Consider the following 21,739-nt stretch of genomic DNA (forward strand, 5'->3'; position numbering starts at 1 on the left):
TACAGCCAAGATCTCCAAACTTTTTAATTTGGTGGCCCACAAAGGGAGGCAGGCACTGCTACGTGTGCAGATACAAATGGGCCATGCATGTGTGCATGCAAAAATGAGCCCCATGCGTGCACGCATAAATGGGCCGTGTGTGAGCGCATGCACACACGCAAACGGCCACGTGCAAGCGCATGCACACATGCAAATGGGGCTGCTGAGTTAGATCATTGGACAGATCCACACAACTTTTCTTATGTTCTTGAAACTGAAGGATAAAACTTTAGATATTGGGGCTGAGAATAATGGTACTATGATAATCGCATGGTAAACATCAGTATTAATAATAAGAAAAATAATAATCCTGTGCCATCTTTCTTTCTCCCTTTTGGTGCAATTATATGCTTCATAACTTAGAAAGTTGTGCTGGAAGGCAATTCCAGGAACAAATGGTCTAAAGCAGGGGTGTCAAACTCACGTGACGTGTCACGACGTATTGCGACTTTTTTTCTATTGCCGACAATGGGATGGGCGCAGTTTCAGCATGATGCATCTGGCCCGCGGGCCGGCAGTTTGACACCCCTGGTCTAAAGGTTAAAGGTCTAAACCTTACTGAATCCTGTTGTGATCACAATTGCTTAAAAATACAGTGCTTTCTTGCCGTATTGAAGTAGATTTACATTCTACCTTTCTAGTCAATGTAAGGATGGAAAGCTGCTAACCATCAATGACATAAAAGGGTATAAAAATATATATTCAAAAACATAAATGAAAAAGAATTCATATGTCAAAGTCCAAATGTAGTACCTGGAGGATAGATATCTGCTGGTGAGTAAATGATAAAATGTGGATTATGATTTCATCCAATATGTGCTGGTGTCATGACAACCCCTCCCTCCCATATTGGCACTACAGAGAGAATCTTGTGTCATAATATCAGAACAGAGGCACCATCACTTTAGCTTTGTGATATCAGAAACAGATTATTGTGTCCAGAAGCAACATTGAAGCTTCTCTCACGTATGCCAGATAGACAAGCCTCTGAAAACTACAGTGGGGAGAAATCTATGAAATATTTAGAACACTCTATAATCCTGCAGTACTGTGACCTACAATGTGATTAGAGCTTCAATTAAACCTCGTTAATAGATAAAAGATGTTGGTTAAACAAACAATACAGAAAAGGGTATACTGCCATGTCTTTATTACACGTATTGAGCCAACATTTACTGTCTTTGAAAAAAAAACTGGATTTAGCAGGTGTCAGTGCCTCTAGCCCAGGAGTGTCAAACTCGCAATGTCATGTGACATGTTGCGACGTATTGTGACTTTTTTGTGGTTTCGCTATGATGCATCCTGCCCGCAGACCAGCATTTTAACACCCCTGCTCTAGCCCTACTTTCCTCTTGCAGCTCAACAAGAAAGATGGGAATAATTGCAAAACGCTCCTATAAACTGCAAATTATCAACAAAAACCACCGCTTATATTTGAAAGCTCCCAAGAGTTCAAGAAATCAAAGAGGCTTGATAAAAATGAAGAAAAGAATTTTTTACTGAAGAAGAGAATACACTATGAGCTTGCAGAAGTTAGAACTTTCTTTGAAGAGTTTAAAGACTGCAGAAAGAAGAAAGAATACAACATTTGACCAAAATTAAAGTAATGGGTTGTTATTTGGGGGTGATGTTTAATGGTTTCTAGATGGAGGATAATAGTTATTTCTGGTAATCTTTGTTTTTTGAGTGGGACTGAATGTTATTTGAAGAAAGGAAGATTCAGATTGGATGTAATAAATACAATTTGTAATACTTTTATTTCTGATAACCCTAACTGGACTGTTAATAGGGAAAGTTGAAGTTTTAGACATGGGTTTACAGAAACTGGGGTGAGATATGGAATGAAAAGATATTTGGTTTCATTTTAAGAGATAGTGATAAGTTCTTAATGTTGATTATACTCTACTGCTAAGGATGAAGGGGAAGGTTTCTTTTTGTTTTTCCTTTTTCATCACTTTTTAATTTTTAAATCTTTAATGTATTTCCTTATTCTGTAGTTCTGTAAGTTTTAACTTGTATAATTTTTAATAAAATTATTGGGGAGAAAAAAACAAGCAGGGCTGTTCTCTAACCCAGTGTTTAATTTTTTAAAAACTTCTCTCCCTGAGGTCTCCTTTCCATTACTAAAAATTGAGGAACACCCCCCCCCCGTCGAAAAAAAAAAGCTTTTTGTTTGTATGGGGTTTGTTTGTATGGGTCTATATTTACGGTATTAAAAAGGTCAACTGAAATGGGTTCAGGTAATTAGTTTGAGGCAGATGGGTCTCAATCACCTTTTCCAGATAGGTTTTGAGTCTGCCCTATTATAGCTTAGGTTTTAACAGATGCTACAGCTGGAACATTCGCTAACAGATTATACAGAAATACTGTACATAAAGAGATGCCTATTTGGTTCTGCCCACTGTCTTTTTGAGTTCCCAGGTGAACAAATTTAGAACAGCTCAAACTTTGTAAGGTTAGTAGTCCAGTAACATGTCTGTATATTTTTACTGAACTATAATTATTCTAATTATCAATAGGCCAGTTTGATGTAATGGTTAAGGCATCAGGGTAGAAACTAGTTCTAGTCCCACCTGAGGCACAAAACCACTGTATGACCTTGGGCCAATCCCTCTCTCTCTCAGCCCTGAAACAGGCAAGGCAAACCACTTCCGAAAAACCTTGCCAAGGAAACAGCAGGGACTAGCCGAGTCAAAAACCGACTCGGAGGCTATATATGTATATATTCTGTTACTTAGAATTTATGGCATAGTGGCTCCGACCCTCTCCGAAAACACTTCTTTAACGAAGGGCTCGATGAACTAACACTTCTGCCTAGTGCAGCGACCACCTCCTCTGTTCGGCTACATTTTAAAATGCTGCCCTCAACCCTTTTTTCCTTTCCAACCCTTCCTCTAGAGCAGTGTTTCTCAACCTTGACAATTTTAAGGCATGTGGACTTCAACTCCCAGAATTCCATAGCCAGTATGGCTCTTGTATGGCCTGTGGACTTCAACTCCCAGAATTCCTCGCTTAGGTCATAAAAGGACCAGACTTCCCCCCCCCCCCATCTCTGCTCTAGTTTCATTCATTGTGTACCTGCAAGCGCCATGTTAACTTTCTTCCCCTGCCTAAGAGGTAAAGTACAAAAAAAAAAAAGCGCGTAATCCTATACAGAGCGTCACAAACTAGGCAACCACCTTTTTCCTAACGCCTCCCTCCCTCCCAGGCCTAACGCTAGCCACCACACACACACACACACACACCCCAAACGGACGCCAAGGAGCCGGCGCCCTCTCCTCTGTGACGTGACGCAGCTGCCCCTCCCCTCCCCTTCGGGTCACGTGTGGCGGGATCAGCTGAGCGTTTACTTCCGTTTGCCGGCGTCTGGGTTGCCGTGAGTGCGAGCGAGCGGCCGGGCGCGTGGGGTAGGCGCCGCTCGGAGCGGAGTCGCAAGGAGGATGGCCGCCTCGGTGGGTCCAGGGACGCGCACGAAGACCAAGAAGAAGCACTTCGTCCCGCAGCGCGTGAAGGTGCTGCGCTCGGCCGACCCTCTTCTGGGCGTGCTGGCTTGGGGGATCAACCATCAGGTAATCGGCTTCGCCGAATGTTTCTCGGGCGGGGGAGAATACAGAGCAAGCCCACCTCTTTTGCTGGGTCGCCTCCCTCCAGCATCCGTGCCTGGATAGAAAGAAGGCGACGGGGGGGGGGGTTCCCACGTGTCAAGCCTCGACTGGATTTCTCTTTCGCTTTCCGGGTTGCGGGATCTGTACCCATCGGGACACTTTTTTTGGGGGGGGGGTGTCGTCATCCCGCCCTCTTGATTCTTTGACTCCTAATGTTTCGGAGGGCTGCTCGGCAGTGGTTGGTTTCAGAAAGAGCAGATGGAGGGGAATGAAGGCAAATCTATCTGTCCCAGGGTGCGAGATCGAATTTGGGTCGGTCACCGGGGACCCGGAGATTTACTAGATCTCAAGCTAGAGGGGAGACCACCAGCTAAATTCCAGGGCTGAAAGTTAGACTGAGAGGTCTAAAAACCTCCCAGAAGAAGGCACAAACTGCTTCGGTAATGAGATGCCATGAACTCATCCATGTGTTAAGTAATTTTGTGTGTATCTTTTCTCCTTTTTCTCTATGGAGATTCTCAGTCATGCAAAGGTGAAAAAGCACCTTTGGGATTTCTTTTTCTTTCCTGTGCTCCTGCTCCCCACATCTGGTGTTAGCTATTGTTACTATGAGTATCTTTGAATAGCTTTCCCTACTGTGATGCCCTCCGACTGTATTGTTTTATGACAGGACTAAAAAATATATGGGGTTATCTCTGTTGGCATCACCTTGGGGAAGGCTGCAGTGGGGTTATGTTTTGTCTTATTCTGTCTTATGCTCATTAACATACTTGCATAATTTTCCTCTGTTCTTGCTGCAAACTGTTTTATATGCATGGTAGGAAAAGTATATTTGTATAATAAAATTGAAACATGTAATATATTTTGCACAGATATTTTAACTTAACTTTGTTTCAGAATTTAATGAGAAAAAAATTGTCTACCTGTTAGTAAGTTGACTAATGCCATTGTGCTTAATCATAGTCCTGACTCATATGGGAGGAGATTGTTCCTATCTGTTGAAAGGAAGGAGAAATTGAATAGTTCTGAGTAGGGGCTCTTAACATTTTTTCATACATGTCTGGATTCATATGATATGTTAACCCCTAGACTTGGATGAACAAAAAACCAATTGTGTGTTCATATAAATATGCTCTGAGCAAAGAAACAAAAATTAGTGGCTAATGTGATGTTCTCATCCATACATGCGTCACATGAGGAAAGCACATCTTCCTTCCCCTGTCCTGACCACTTTCTACAGAGGGACGATTGAGAGCATTCTGTCATACAGCATCACAGTCTGGTTTGGAAGCATCACTGCTTCAGACAGGAAGGCGGTGCAGAGAGTGGTGAGAATGGCCGAAAAGATCATTGACAGTTCCCTCCCTCCCATCCAGGACATAGCATAGAAGCGTTGCTTGAGCAGGGTCCCTAAGAGTATCTGGGACACTACACATTCTCTTCACAAACTGTTTTCCTTGTTACCTTCTGGGAGGAGGCTTCGTGGTATCCGTAGCAGAACATCCAGATTCAGCCATAGTTTCATTCCATACAGCATTAACCTTGTGAACTCTCAAGCTTCCTCCTTCCGTTATATATATTCAAGATGGACAGTATTTAATATTTATTTGCTACATATATGTAGGGGTGTGGGTCTATACATATGTTGTTCATAGTATGTTTAGGTGTGTGTCATGTATGTGTTTCACTTTGAGAGCAGGCAACTAAATTTCATTTTTGATGTGTGCCGTTGTGCCCACAGTAAAAAAATGACAATAAAGGTTATCTTATCAGTACATTTAGATGGTGCTGCTGAATGCAGAATTGCTGTGCCATTTTCTCATTACTCTTCCATCTCTTTGACAGAGTCTGACCCCAGGGAATCTCCCCATGAGACCATCGCCCCAGATTTTTTAAAGATATTAATTGTAATATTTCTGGGTTTGATCAATGCTTTAATATATTCTAGAATATCTAGAGTTGTTTGAGCAGGCAGCAGAAAATAACACTGAAATCCCAAGGTTATTTTGAAGTCTGGCCTCATTCAAACTCTGAAAAAAGGCAGCTTTTCATGTGATGGGTTGGAAATGGGAAGGGAATCTGTGGCATCTGATAGCAGAACATATATTTCTGCCTACCAATGATTGCACTTTTTGTTTGTGCAGGCCTCAGAGAGGCAGAGCTTTATTTCATTGTCTGCCCTTTCTAAGCTTCATTAATCCCTTCCCCTCTGATTCCAGCAGTTTTATGACCCCAAGCATATGAGCTTCATGATGCAACACTAGCATAATACAGATTCCAGAATTAAGGAGGTAGCTGGTACGTGAGCCTTACTGCATGCTTTTCTGGGTTGCAAGCGTTTTTGGTGCTGTAGGCTAAGTCTCTTGATGGACAAAAAGCCATTTGCTTCCTTCCATTTTGCTCTTTGGTGCTTTCAGAGTTGGACTGCTGAGTTTGAGTTTTGCCTAAAAATCTGCATGGTTTCTTTTACCGCTAAAGAAACTGGATGAAATGCATTTGCAAAAAATCTGATTTTGTCTTGGCTTCTTTCCCAAAACTGGCTGAAAATATTCCGATAACTCTTAGTTGGTATGTTTCTAGATCAGTATAAATAACTTTTTAATTCTCTGTGCTCTGTTTTCCTCTATACCCAATGCAACAGTTTTTCCTTAGATCAGGGGTGTCAAGCTGCCGGCCTGCGGGCCAGATGCATCATGTGATGTTGCGAGTTTGACACCCCTGCCTTAGATGGTTTCCATTTAGGATTGGCTTCTTTACAGAAGTAATGCTGGCTGATTTACAAAACTGAACCTTGTTTTGTATTGAGAACACTATAAAACAGTATGTTTTAAAATGCAGAGTGGTACAGAATCCTTATCCATTCTCTGACTCATAGCAGTCATACAAAGGAGATGGTAATTTTTCCCATTAAGGAAAGGAAACTAGAATAGACTTCATCCTGATATCACCTGACTTCATCTTAGCTCCAATGCAATGAGCTGTTCTTTCCAGCAGGTGAGTTCAGAGTTCTAAGAAAGGAGAGGTTCTTGCAGCATGCAGAGCTGAAAGTATTTCCCCCAATGAAGAAAGCTGTGATGGGAAATATGGATGTTTTGCTCCACAAAAGCTTCTTCTCTCTATGCTTTCTTCCTTGGCTGGATCGCATAGGAAAGATTCTTGAATGTCATATTGTGGAAATTGACTTATATGTCCTGATTCTGTATGAGTTATTTGCAAGCACTTGTAATCTAGATGGCTTTGCAGTGTGTGACATTTTCTCTTTAGGGGATGCTTTTTTTAACAAGAGCAGAATAGCTGAATGTATGTCATAACCATCTGAGAAATGCAACTTGAAAATGTGATGTTGTCTTAAAACCTTGAAATCTGTTGAGAGTAATATCAATGTTTCTAGATAATAGCATAATGATAAACTAGCTCTAGCTCATCAAATAACATTTCATTACAGATATCAACTAAGCCTGTTAGAATAACTGGGCAAGTACCAAGATTAGGTAGCATTAAACAGATTAAAGTTCCCTTGAAGTAGAAGCCAAGAGCTGACAGGTAAGAGATTCCTGGCTCTTATTCGCTTTGCACATCAGCTTTGCCAACCAATTTGTTCCTTCATCAGTGTCTCATTACCATAGACTAGATATCTATGAATCTATAGCACTTTGCTCTTCTAGGCCTCTGATAGAACTGGAAATAGGCCATATTAGTTTCTAGCTACATGTAGTCCATGACTTACAACCATATTTTTAGCAGCTGTTCAAAGTTACAAATGGCACCGAAAAAAGAGACATGAGTGTTCCTCATACTAACAACCTTTGCAGTATCCCCATGGTCACATGATCAAAATTCAAGCACTTGGCAATTAGTGTGTATGTACAATGGTTGCAGCATTCGGGGATCATGTGATCACCATTTACAACCTTCCCGGCTGGCTTCCAACAAAGTCAATGGGGGAGGCTGGATTCACTTAATGATTGTGTAATTCAGTTAACTACAATGATTTGTTTAACAACTATAACAAAAAAAAAAGTAAAATTGGCTGGGATTCACTTAATCGTTTTGCTTTGCATCAGAAATTATGGTCATAATTCAAGAACTACATCTACCAATTGTCAAGGTTCTTCTGATCAATAAGACCAAATAAATCAGAACTCCGAGGCAGGAAAGTTCCTCAAAGAACATGTTTATTGGATACATAATATCGGCATGTTCAAAAGTGAAACCAGATCTAAACTTTCCCTCCAAGAATCAAAGTGACAAACAATACACTTTGGCCGGCTTTCTGACTTAGCGATCCTCCTCCCCCCCTCCGGCATGGGAATGACCTTGGTTCCCACAAGAGTTGCTCATGTTTAGAATACCAGAAATACCATCTTCCCCCTCCCCCTTCTTGTGGCAACCTAGAACGAAAAAAATGGCTGCTGCCAGATTTGTTGGTAGAATTGACACCAATTTCTTCTTGGAGACCAGGGTTGGTACTTTGGCAACCACTCTTTCCTTGGCCAGGCATATAAAGTCTCTCTGGTGTAGCTGAATTGAAGTAGTCAATCTGAGAGCCTTTGCTCAGATGATAGTGGGTATGATGGGCAGACTTTGAATATATAAGCCCTCACAGCACCCCATAGGGAACTGCTCCAATTTGAGGGAAAAGCTACTAATAAAGATGAAATAGAAGTAAATAAATAAAATGTTCAGTGATGCCGTTTTCTGTCCTGTTCTTGGCAAAGATATTGGCTAAAGATACAAAATAGCTATGGAAAGCCTCCAAAAGATGTATCATATTATTTTGCAGTTTTAAAAATGATCCAGTCCCTTATGTTTTTTTTAAGCTCCAAATTATCATGTCTTTACTATAATGACAGCAACACCTTACCAGGTATGCTTGGTCTAGCCCTTAGAAAATGTTGGTATTATTATTTTGAAAAGTACAACTTTTTGGTGAGCCAATTTAGTCTCGTGGTTAAGGCACCAGGCTAGAAACTGGGAGACCAGGAGTTGAAGTCCAGTCTTAGCTATGAAAACCAGCTAGGTGATCTTGGGCCAGTCACTCTCTCTCTCAGCCCAACTCATCTCACAGGGTTCTTGTTATGGGGAAAATACGAGGAAGGAATCTTAAATATGTTTGCCACATTGATTTTGTGTGTAAAAATAATAAAGGTGGGATATAAATTAAGTAAATGAATAAAACTTCAGAGCAAAGAAGTTGTCTGCTTGGTTTGGGGTGATAGTTAGGTAATTAAGTTAGAGACTAAGAGGTGCTTGCTGGTAACTGTCCTATGACGAAAGGTTTCTAATTGGAGTACCAGCTGAACTAAATAAAAATACTTCTTCATTCAAATCTACCATTAATCATTTTATCTCAAGCATATTGCATTTTGTAGGTTTTTTTACCCAAAAGGAATTGCTGCAGATGCTCCATCCCTGCAATGTGGTCATCAATATTGATCTTTCCAAACCATTTGCAAAATGTAAAAATTGCTCATCCCAGTTGGTTAACTTGACACGAACTGAAGTATTCTGTTGTCAGAAAACAGCCGGAAGGCATGGCACACAGTTGGATTATTTGAAGCCAAATAGGGTCGTCTCTTTATACCACTGGCTTAGGAAGGCTGAAGTACAGAGGAGAACAAATGTGATTACAGTAAATGTCTAGTAGTGCAAGAATATCATGTAGAATCCACCTATATGCTGCTATGATGTCTTTGGAGGCAGAGGTTCAGTACTTTAATACATAATAGTGCCATGTGTGCAAGGCATTGCCCAGTAAGTAGCTTGATTAAAAACAATACGTAACACAGTCCTAAATGGATCTGATGTAGATATCATCAAGCTTGAATTAATTGCTTCTAATTTGTTTTGGAATGTTCAATTCCTGGTGTGATTTTAAACTATAAAGTCATAAATAAGTCATCTGTGGCCATAACAGAACCTCACATAAGTACAATTCACGCGTTATTTAATATTTCTGGGGTTATTTTGTCTTTTTTTGTGATGGCAATCTTATCTTTTATAAGTGCATGCTATTTTGAAAGCTTTTCATAAGTGGAGAGGTTACTAATGAATGCTTATGATATAGCTGTGCTTAAAGGCAGAATTGCATTGTCTTGTAGTTCTGCAGGGCCAGAGAGAAAAATCCTGAAAATGTACATCATTATTTGGAGTTCAACTTCCTAAAAAAAAAAATTAAGCTATCCTTCTAGCCCCTATGATTGTTCAAAGATATCCTTCAGCCTGTCAGAATATTCCATTGTTTTATTATTTTGCTGCTTAAATGTACGCTAAATAATCTGGGGGGTTTTGCACTTTGGATTGTCTTTGTGCAAAACTTCTGTTTTAATGGCAGACCCTTCTAATTAGGCAGAGTGACAGATCAATACAATATTAATTTTCTAAAATATATGTCAATTGAGAATAGGATGCAAAATTTAGGGTACTGTACTATATGAGAAAAACGTATCTTTTGTGTGTGTGTGTGTATGCATGTATGTATGTATGTATTCACCAACTACAGCCCAGTAGATGTCAAGGATCCTACTTGTACATTTTATGAGAGAAATGTGATAATAAGCAGCTTTCACTCTCCCCCTCCCTTAAACAGAAATGCTGTATAATTCAGTATGGCTCACTATAGCTGTTATAATGTTATTGTAAGGCTGGTTTAAACTGGCTCTGCTGCTTGAGTGGCTGCCCAAAGGCAATAGAAATGGAAGATATGAAGAGTGGAGCCACATAGCTATAATTCTCTGTGGCCCATTCTTCTCTGATCCATATTTTCCTACCAGAAATTACAAAGCATGTTTTGTGCCTCTCAATGTGGTCACACTGATTTGAGGTTTATATGCCCATCCCTGTTCGCAATTGGACTTTTGGTGCATTTTCCATATTTTCCTGGCATTATCTCTAAGAGAGATACATTTTCTCTGCCATAGCAAAATTCCCCATTGGTCCTGGTCCTTTTTTCTCACAATCATGTTTCAATAGGGATTAACACAAAGCTGTTACATAAGTTGAAAAACTCCTGTCTGGCTGAAAATGACGTGACAGGCTGCTTTCAGCCACAGGACAAAAGATCATTGATGGTCTTGGTCACGGGCTGCTTCAGATGCCTGTTTGAAGTTGTCCGAATCTAGTATAGAAACAGTCGAGTCTTGGAGGTTCTGTGGCTTCCTGTCAGGCAGAATTACTGAGGGATTTTTCTCTCAAGCCCTTGACCAAACTACCGCTAGCAGAATTGTCTCAATGAAACTGAATCCGGTACTGGGGTGTTGGGTGTGACCTTGTCTGGTTTTACCTTCATTTTTTTCATGTTAGATCAATGAACTCAATCAAGTTCCCCAGCCAGTGATGCTGCTCCCTGATGACTTCAAAGCCAGTTCTAAAGTAAAGGTGAATAATCATCTCTTCAACAGGTGAGAAAACTGCTGGAGATATAGAGAGTAAAGCACATGGCCTTCCTAATCCAAATTACATCCCAATGCAGTTCCACTGCAGTATTTCAGGCAAAACTCATTCAAGTTCTTTCAAATGAGGTCTAGTAATTAGAATGTAGAGATTAAGCTTGACATTGTGAGTTTTGCACAGTATATTTATTTATTTATATGCTTCCTACATGGAATGTTCTAAGGCGTGTGGCCTAATATTGTCTACCTACATTAACCTTGTGGGAAGGATTAATAGCCCTAATTACTCCCAAATAGTATAGCTTCAGGTATAAACATCCCTCAAAAATAGTTTTGCTGGTTGAGATGAAAGATTCTCCTAGTGCAGCCATTTTTCTCTAGTGCTGACCAATGCCGTGCTATTTGAAGAGGCTGGAAGTTGTAATCTGACACATTTGGCAGATATGATATGCTCTTCTAATTGATCTGTAGTGTGTATATCTCTTTGTCCTTTATAAAGAGATTACATTATTATTTATTAAACAACTTTATATAGCTACCCAACTTACACATAGGAGATTCTGGGTGGCTTACAATTGATTAATATTGATTAAGCCTTATCAATATTAATCAATTGTAAGCCACTCCAAATCATCTATTTACAATAACTAAATATATATAAAACACCTACAGTCTAGCAGAAAGCCTCGCTCAGCTAACTCCTGCTTCTAATCTTAAGGGTTTTCTTTTTTCCAACCAGATTATGGTATTAGCTTCTCTACAGTGATTATGATCCTTCTTCACTGAAATCTCCTTCCGCTCATTACTATTCCTTTATGCTGTAATGGAACTTCTTTTATATTTTTTCAAACCTCTACTGCCCTTTAATATGGTTTTACTTGTGACTAGACCGAAAAGGGATTTGTTAAAAGAAAAGAGAATTGAAACGACTGAATTCCAGGAAATGTTAATAGTCCGTACTCCATTATTTTCTCCTCTTTAGGGGCCAGTTTCTGTTAAAAAAAATAAAAAAAAATAAAATACTTTGCTTTTTGGGATTACTAGATAGTGTTATTTGTTTATATTTATTATTTATATTTATTTATATCCCGCCTTTATTAGTTTTCTAACTCAAGGCGGCGAACATACCTACTACTTCCTCCTATTTTCCCTACAACAATCCTGAGGTGAGGTGAGTTGGGTTGAGAGAGAGTGACTGGCACCAGGTCTCCCAGATGGATGGATGGGGAGATATAGTAGGTGTATACAAAATTGCTAGAAAGGGTGGGCTATACATTCCAATAATGCATAATGTAACTGTATATCTGCATGATTCGTTTTTCAGTGCCTTAACTGCAAAATGTTTGAATTGTGAAGTATTTACATAATTTCTTTTTTCTTGTTTTTCCTCTTTGAGTCATGATTGATTCCTGGTGACTGCCTTGACAATTCTTTTCAGTTTTCTTGGCAAGAATTTTGGAAAAAGTTTGCTCTTGCCTCCTTCCTAGACCTGAAAGAGAAATGACCTGCCTAAAGTTACCCAGCTGGCTTCATGCCTAAGGCGAGGCAAGAGGTCATCGCCTCCCAGTTTTTGGCCTGGTGCCTTAAATCATTACATCAAACTGGCTCTCACATAATTTGATTAGGACATGGATTTTACACTACAGCAGTGTGTGTGGTGTGTGTGTGTACATATATGCATATATGATTTAGTCTATCTTTTAAAATACCATTTTAGAAAAGCCAAATATTACACTGCTTGAATCTACCTTCATGTAAAAGTATGTAATTATTTGCTAGTACAAGCTGAGAGCTTGCCTCCTCTCCTGACAGATACCTAATACTTTATATTAAAAGAGGATTCTTCCGCCTGAACAGTAATGTAACCAACCCTCATAATGGAGAATTACACCATGTGCTAGAAGAGGCTGTTGGTGAGAGGATTATGGAGCCCAGGCCATAGATTACTGAGATTTCTACACTGAATTGGCAGCTATTCCTGTTAAAGCCTTGTTCACTTGTCAAAAAGATGGCCCTCCTCATAAAAGAAACTAGGGCCTTTGTATTCACACAAATGAGATATAATGTAGTGTTCTTCTGAAAGTGAGTTTGTTATTTCTATAGCAGAAATGGTTAGGCCTGAATGCCAGATGCGGCAGAGCCTGTAGGTGGTGAAATAGCCTGTAGCACTTCAGGCACGATGGGGAAAACAAACAGATTTTTTTTCTCCATCCGTGAATCATTACAAATGGAGAGCAGGTTGGGCCAGAATATTTACTGATGAGCTATGCTTTTACTTAAGGAGTGAAATAAAAACATTCAATTCATTTTCTGCTCCTCTAAAGTATTTCAGGCTTCTTGTCTGCCTCATTATGCTCTATTTGCAGACTAAACTTTGGTTTGGCATCTAACTATATTACTTGATATATTCCTGCAGGGAAAACTTGCCTGGTCACTTCAAATTTAAGGAGTACTGTCCACAGGTTTTCCGCAACCTTCGTGAACGCTTCAACATTGATGATCAGGATTATCAGGTAAGTAGATACCAAACAGTTTGAGTACCTAAGAGACCTGAGAGTGCAGACTTATTCCAGCTGTAGCCACAGAGCCCCCCCTCCTTTTGGAGGTGGGTTGCCTAATGCCTTTTTCCATAATGACACATTGTGAGAGAGTTATCATTCCATCCTTGTAATAAAAGCAATGAAGACCATATGGCTGGATGTTTTGTTAGTTTACAGGGGTCGGCAACCTTAAACACTCAAAGAGCCACTTGGACCCGTTTCCCATAGAAAAGAAAACACTGGGAGCTGCAAAACTCATGCGTACATGCACCCGCGCCAGAGGGAGGGGCTTAATTAAAGAGTTTAATTAAAAAGAAATAGGGGGTGCTGTGCATGAGTTCTCCCTCCCTCCCTCCCTCTCTCTCCCCCCTCTCCCTCTCTTTCTCTCTCTCTTTCCTCTGTCTCTCTCTCCCTCCCTCTCTTTCTCTCCCTCCCCCCCTCTCTCCCTCTTCCCCCCTCTCTCCGATCTTCTGCTCACCTGGCAAGCTGGCTTCAGGCTGTTCTCCAACAAGCTGACACACATTCTTATTGGGCTGGCTCTCTCCTGCCCTTGGTCTGCCAGTCCTCTTCCCCCACTCCGTGTGTGTGTGTGTGTGTGTGTGTGAGAGAGAGAGAGAGAGAAAGAGAGAGAGAGAGAAAGAGAGAGAGAGAGAGAGAGAGAGAGAGAGAGAGAGAGAGAGAGAGAGAGAGAGCGCTCCTGCTTCCTGCAGAGATGCAGCAAAGGTGGGAGCCCCACCCAATAAGCTTGTCAGCTTGTCGGAGAACAGCATGAGGCCACTCTATTTTACACACACACACACATACAGGGAGAGAGAGAGAGAGGGAAGGGAAGCGCAAGTGTCTCTATCTCTCTGCAAATGGCAGAGGAGGACTGGGAGCTATAGGAGAAGGTTCAAAGAGCCACAAGCGGCTCCAGAGCTGCGGGTTGCCGACCCGTATTTTAGTAGAATTAATTTGATTTTATGTGGATTGGTTGATTTAGCTCTTATGCATTTACTAATTTTACAGTAAGGAGCCCAGTGTTCAAAAGTTTAAGACAAGAATGTTCAGAAAGCATGTTTGAAATTAATCAAATTTTGTAACATATTAGAGGTAGTCCTCAACTTACAACAGTTCAGATAGTGACTGTTCAAAATTACAGTGGCTCTGAAAAAAGTGACTTATGACCGTTGCAGCATCCCCATGGTCATGGGATCATACTTCAGATGCTTGGCAATTGACTCATGTTTATGACATCTGCAGTGTCCCCAAGGTCATGTGATCACCATTTGCAATCTTCTGACAAGCAAAGTCAATGGGGAAGCCAGATTCGCTTAACAACTCTGCTACTAATTTAACACCTGCAGTGATTCACTTAACAACTGTTGCAAGAGAGGTCGTAAAATGGTGCAAAATTCACTTAAATGTCTCACTTAACAACAGACATTTTGGGCTCAACTATGGTCATAAGTCAAGGACTACCTGTACTATATATTCCTCTAGTAATTAAATTGAGACATTGTAGTCTATACTACTAGAGCATGCAGTTACAATTCTTTTATAAAGTTACTTTTGCTTCAATTTAAGAACCCAGAAGAGACTAGTTCAAATCTGTTCTCCTGAGCAAAACTAATGTTAAAGTCAGATTATTTTAATGTTAAACCAGTGGATTATTTTAATCAGTGATTATATTAGCATCTGGTTTCTATATATGCTTGTCTACATACCGGTACATAATCCTTATTACTCTTGCAGACGCCATGATACTAGTTGTTTCATCCATCTAGTACAGTGTTTCTCAACCTTGACAATTTTAAGGCATGTGGACTTCAACTCCCAGAATTCCACAGCCAACAATGCTGGCTGTGGAATTCTGGGAGTTGAAGTCCACATGCCTTAAAATTGTCAAGGTTGAGAAACACTGATCTAGTACAAGCCAGTTAAGGGTAGCAGAGGGGCTAGGAGGCCTAGCTGAAATGTTGCCTTTGTCCTGGATAACGTGCAAGACATACTCTATTAGTGACATACGCTTAGTCTTATTCTCCCACTTGCTCTGTAAAAACAATCATGGTGACCTATCATACGAGGTTAAGGGAAAGGTAGGGAAAATTATTATACGTGAAGCTCCTTGAACTCCTTCCAAAGTATCAAAATATTGATGTTGAAAAAAGGCCAGAAGCGCAATATACCGGTAGCTTAGAAATGGTATGTTGCCACGTGAGAGGTTTATGCATCCAATTTAGCACTTCTATAAGAGTTTCAGGGCAGATGTCAGAATGGGCTAAAAAGAGATGTGGAGAAGGAAGCCCCAGGCCTGGCTTGCTTATAACTAGGTTCTCTCTCTCTCTCTCTCACACACACACACACACAATTTGTGCAGCTATCAGGAGTGTTGTGGAGCTATCCTTTGAAGCTGAAGCAGCCACAGCTATCTCTCCTTGTTTCCTTCTTGTAGAAAAGCACACCAACTTGTTCCTCACACTGTAATCTTATAAGCGTGACTTGTCATCTTGCCCTTTCTGTTTCTGTTTTTTTTCCCTTCGTGACCTTTTGTTTTGGAAGCTGAACACCTGAGTAATTAGAATTCTAACCAGGAAAGAGACGTGCTGTTTTCAGTGTGCCTAACATGTTGCATAGTTCTTAGTCAAGCTCCTCACATTATAGAGTGAATCAAGCTGGGCGAGAGCTCTGTCAAAGATCCTTCGTGTGGTGCCCCACTGGGATCTGCTCTAAAAAGTGTGCCTGCTTGAAGGTGGCTGATGAAGGAGCATTGTCAAAAGGAGTGGAGGGTTCTGAGACCTTGCTTAGGTGAAGCATCTTCTACTGTTCTGCACCTGATTCCCTTCCACAATTTCCATGGTTCTCTTGTAAATCTTCTTGCCTTGTCCATTCTTTCTTTTTCCCAGGTCTCACTGACACGTAGCCCACCAACCTATGAAACTGAGGGTGGGGGTCGCTTTCTCCTATCATATGACCGGACAGTGGTTATAAAAGAGATAACCAGTGAAGATGTAGCTGATGTGCATAGCCTTCTATCACATTATCACCAGGTAAGACAAATTGCAGACATAGTGGCTTCAGGGGGATTATAGGTGAAAGTTCCTTTGACTTGAATCTAAAGATTGGTTAACTGGAAGATGGTTACCGAAGGAAAGTTTCCCTTCTTCTCTTCTCTTCTCTTCTCTTCTCTTCTCTTCTCTTCTCTTCTCCTCTCCTCTCCTCTCCTCTCCTCTCCTCTCCTCTCCTCTCCTCTCCTCTCCTCTCTCCTCTCCTCTCCTCTCCTCCTCTCCTCTCCTCTCCTCTCCTCTCCTGCAATGTACATTGGTAAAAAAGGCCTGACTCTCCAAAAACAGTTGCTAACTAGGGTCAGGTAGCCATGGGGGGAAGGGTCTAGATGAAAAGGTAAAATTTCTCTTAAGTCCAATCTGACTTTACAGGGCAAACATCAAGAATAAAAACCCTGGGTGATTATTATCTGTTCTAATCTTCTTCCAGGGTTTTTATTCCTAACTTCTTAGTCTGGGTTTGAGATTTCCTGGTGGTTTCTGGTATTAACTAAATATAACTCATTCTAGTTTAATAGGAGGGGGAGAGGAGGCACTTTTTGTGTGAATTTTGTTATTGACGCATCCGAGAGCTGAAACGTGTTTTGAAAACATGCTTAGTTTTTGAGCTCAGCAGACCTGAATGTAAATGTAGGCAACTGCAGATCTGTGCATTTTTTTTCTGCTGTCCATAGAACAGAAAATACTGACGCCTAGTCACCGACTAAGGAATTCCTGGTTTATTCCTGAAATTTGAATAGGAACAGCCGCTTGTGTTCTAGCTTTGCTTCACGCCTTGGGAGCAAGAAATGTATTTTTCAGCAGAAAGCTCTGAAGCTTGACATTCATGGGGGAAAAAAAAGATATTTAGTCTACTCTCCTGAGAAACCGTGATTAAAAATGTACTATCCCCCACTAGGTGGTGCATTTGTCCTTTGGAGATTATAGCCAGAGAGCTGTCTGGTCCAGTAATGTCTGATTGTCCTCAAAGAGGCGAATTATGCATTTCCATTTTTCAGATTTGTGTTCAAAATTTGAATCTGAAATGTGCAGGGAATCTTTACTAGTTTATTATTTATTAATAATAATGTTTATTATTGCCTTTAATAGTACTTACAGTATGTACCAAGGGGCAAGAGTGTTTGGAAACTGGATTTCTGTTTGTTCTGAGATCAGCAACCATTTTCTTTTGGAAAGGATCTCATACCACGCAGAATAGTGCCTGAACTTTGACTGTCTCCACCAGTATTAGGGGGCTTGAGAGTTGGCACAACATTTTATAACATTTTTGTCACTGTTTCCTTTCAGTACATTGTGAAATGCCATGGGAGCACCCTCTTGCCCCAGTTCTTGAGTATGTACCGGCTCAGTGTTGACAATGAGGAAAGCTACATGCTGGTCATGAGGAACATGTTCAGCCACAGACTCACTGTACACCGAAAGTATGATCTGAAGGTAATGGAGAAGAAGCAATGTGTGAATCAAGTCTCTGTCTCTGTTTATTCACCTCTTGTGTGGTGCTCACCTATGTATGTGGAGGTAGTTTTTATTTATTTTTCTTTTGATTGTTATCCTGCCTTTATTATTATTTATAAGTAACTCAAGGCAGCGAACATATCTAATACTCCTTCCCCCTCCCGTTTTCTTCATAAAAACAACCCTGTGAAGTGGGTTGGGCTGAGAGAGAGTGACTGGCCCAAAGACATCAAGCTTGTTTTCGTGCCTAAAGTGGGCCTAGAACTGATGGTCTCCTAGTTCCGAGGCCAGCATCTTAACTATTAGACCAAACTGGCTCTCATTGTGCTACTTGTTGTCTAGCTCAATTACCCCCTGATGCATTGTTTTGAAACAAAACAATCAGACAAATGGATTCAGTCGTTACAAGGAAGGGGTGGGCTGGCAGGAGTTTTGGCTCATTTCTCTGACTCAGCCCCTATTCACTGTTGTGATCCAAAATTTCCAGTCATAGCTGTTTAACACAATGACACATGTAGCTTTAAGGAGATGTTGGTTTCCAGATCTTCTTCCCCTGGGGAAGGGGAGGGGGAGGATGATACATGTGTGATGACATCCTCAGACAATTGCAGCAACCTATGTACCTGTAATAGACTAATATAAATATGTCACAGGATTTGCATAGTGACATCTTTGTCCTTATGTTGCTTTAGCATTATTGGGTTTGGTGTGGATGCCACTGCCTCCGTAGCATCCCCTACTCTCCCTTTGGCAACAGAAGGTGTCGAGCCAAGGGAGCAACACACAATTGATTTGGGAAACTGCACAACACTAAGTAGAGTTTTGGTAGCCAGTCTTCTTATCTTGTAATAATCAAATTTCTCAATAAGGCATGCTCTTGATTATTCTATAAAAAGGATAATCATCATCCAGGAGTAATTAAGGTAAAGGGTAATTCAAATAGCAGCGTTTATAAAAGCGGTGCTTCAACTGGCAGTGTCTTAAAATGGTTTTGTGTCACCAATTGGCAGGCAAACATTATTTCCATCTGGTGTGAGACAAGGGCGCCCTTGGGGTCGTTATTTAACAATAAAGCCTCATGCTGTATGTGTTTGGGTACATAGCTCTGATCAAGCTTCTGCCCACTTAACTGTAGTCAGCCCCAAACATCTGGTTTTAGCCAAAGGCTTCACAGAACTAGCAGTTGACACTATTTTTAACCACCTCTGCCTTTATCCCTGACAGAAAGGACAGTGCATTGGGAGGAAGCACCATGAGGTTCAGTGAGGTTGTATTACTGAGTGATACGGGATTGCAGACTGGGATATGCTTAATTCATTCCATGAATCTTCTGCCACTGCCTGCCTGAGTCCCCCATCACCCAGCCACACTGTCTAAATTTAGATAATAAGCTCTTTAGGGCAATAGACTGCCTTTTGCTTATGTAGCATCATGGACTCTGGTGGCCTCTTCAAAGAATAGAGCACAATAGCTAGATGTGTTTCAAAGACAAAATCCTTTGGGAGTCACCTCCCCCACCCCACTACTGTGCTCAATTTGTTATTTTTAAGGTCAGAGATGAGTCCTTAGTCCTAAAGCAAGCAAAGCATTCCTTTTGAGCTTTCTCTAGTCCAGTGGTTCTCAACCTGTGGGTCGGGACCCCTTTGGGGGTCGAACAACCCTTTCACAGGGGTCGCCTAAGACCCTCAGAAAACACATATTTCCGATGCTTAGGAAGCGAGACACCGCTCCTCTTCCTCCTCCCCTTCTTCCTCCTGCTGCCCCCCAGGCGGCTCAGGCGGGCGCCGGGACAAGAGGGGTGCCTGTGGGGGAGCAGCCAGGCTGGTGGAGGGGCTGGCAGGGGTTGCGCGGCACCAGCCCCACTGCGGCTCCAACCAGGCTGGGCGGAGCCGGCGGAACGGCCTTCCTGCCCCCCTCCCTGGCCAGCTGGGTTGGGGGTCACCACAACATGAGGAACTGTATTAAAGGGTCACGACATTAGGAAGGTTGAGAACCACTGCTCTAGTCCTTTCTGTCATAGCTGTGTTAGGCTATATCTGAGGAGAGATCTAGTTCTGATCTGATAGCTGCCTGTTAGAGGAGATCTATTCTGTTTTTCTGGTAGTCTGTTAAACACCGGTTGTTGCTGTATAGATAGTCCTCGACTTATGACCACAATCGATCCCCAAATTTCTGTTAAGTGAATCATTTACTTTGTCAGAAGGTTGCAAAAGGCGATTTACCTGACCTTGGGATACAGTGACGCTCATAATTATGAACCAGTGGCCGAGCATCTGAATTTTAATCACACGATCATGGGGATGCTGCAAAGGTCGTAATTATGACAAATGGTCATAAGCCACATTTTTTTCAGTGCCGTTGTAACTTTGAGTGGTCACTAAATGAACTGTTGTAAGTCGAGGACTAGCTATACTCACATTTTCCATCTGCAGCAGCTTTCCTTGGGGGCTAGTCCTGCATAGCTACCGCTGGAGTTGGGATTTTGGCTGATGAGTAACCAAAGCGATAAGGGCCTTCTCTCAGAAGCCTGTGCTTCATTTCCTGTTCCTTGTCCCAAAAGCCCACTAGGCAGCCTAGATGGCTCTGGCTGCGAACTTCTCCCTCCCCATCTCCTGCCTCAGGATTGCCACACAAGGCCCCTTCTTCCCTTGGGGAATTCACTCAGCAGATGAATGGTTTCAAATGCAAGGTCGCTACTTTGTGCTGAAAAGCTAAGCTGGGAAAACGAGAATGGGTCATGTCCACGCCTCTCTGCCTTCAGCCTGGCTACACATCATTAAATGCTGACCTCAAGCAAGTTCTCTCATGCCAAGGTTATGTGGATAATTTAGAGCAGTGTTTGCATTCACAAGTGTTTTAGGAGGCAACTCTCTGTGGAGGGGATGGGGGCTAGAAACCGGCATTGCAACAAGGCCTGTGGCTCAAAATGCAGCTGGAGAATCACTTGTTAGTACAGGTATTATACAGGATGCAGATTAAGTCACTTGCAGAGGCTGCTAATATATTTCTTGATGGTAAAATATTGCAGTGATTATGCTTAACATGCTGGTTATCCTGAAATTAATGCAAGTCCCAAAAGTCAGTCAGTCTGAGAAGGATGAATGGGGAGAAATGATAGGCAGTGTGAATGAATTGAATGTGAGAGATTTGGGCTGCTTTCCATTTTATGTGTTTTTAATACTTGACCTATTCCTCCATCAAAATTATCTCTGGATTCTGCAAGGGATAGAGTTTTTCTTTTTTCTTTTTCTTTTGAATGAAATTTGGGTCTCTAATAAAAGCCTGGCTGTCTGAAGCGATACCTTTCTTTTGCTTTAGATGCTCATGCTGCCAATATGTTTATAACTCTTCAGAAGGTTATCACATCTCCCCAGGAAGCTTTGGAGCAGGGAGCTAGATTTAATTTGTTGGGTCGTTTCTCTATCTGATGCCAAGGGGTATTGCAATTACTTTGCAGAGTATAGAAGCAATATAGTATAGTTCCCCGCTCAGAAGGTTACATAAAAAAAAGTAATAAGGCAAATAGAAAGGCAGGGCAAATTAGCATTGTAAAAAGGAGAGGCTGTGGGTGGGTGTAGCAAAGGCCCTGAAGGTGTAGAAATTAACAAAGGCATTAGTGAGAAGGATGCCAAGGGGGTGTATCTTGACAGAAGGTTAGAGAGGGG

At 41.4% G+C, this 21,739-nt stretch overlaps 1 protein-coding gene across 1 annotated transcript in view; it reads left to right on the forward strand.

Annotated features, from left to right (window-relative positions):
- The first annotated feature begins 3,479 nt into the window (after positions 1–3,479).
- The window catches only part of PIP4K2C (phosphatidylinositol-5-phosphate 4-kinase type 2 gamma), a 37,379-nt gene continuing 19,119 nt past the window's right edge, over positions 3,480–21,739 (forward strand). The window contains exons 1-5 of the mRNA XM_015823978.1: positions 3,480–3,608; positions 10,947–11,044; positions 13,452–13,548; positions 16,461–16,604; positions 17,907–18,053. Coding sequence (XP_015679464.1) covers positions 3,480–3,608; positions 10,947–11,044; positions 13,452–13,548; positions 16,461–16,604; positions 17,907–18,053 — 615 coding nt within the window. The remainder of the gene's footprint in view (positions 3,609–10,946; positions 11,045–13,451; positions 13,549–16,460; positions 16,605–17,906; positions 18,054–21,739) is intronic.

This window comes from Protobothrops mucrosquamatus, unplaced genomic scaffold (genome assembly GCF_001527695.2).
Source record: "Protobothrops mucrosquamatus isolate PMUCROS unplaced genomic scaffold, P.Mucros_1.0 scaffold2064, whole genome shotgun sequence".
Classification (NCBI taxonomy): Eukaryota; Metazoa; Chordata; class Lepidosauria; order Squamata; family Viperidae; genus Protobothrops; species Protobothrops mucrosquamatus.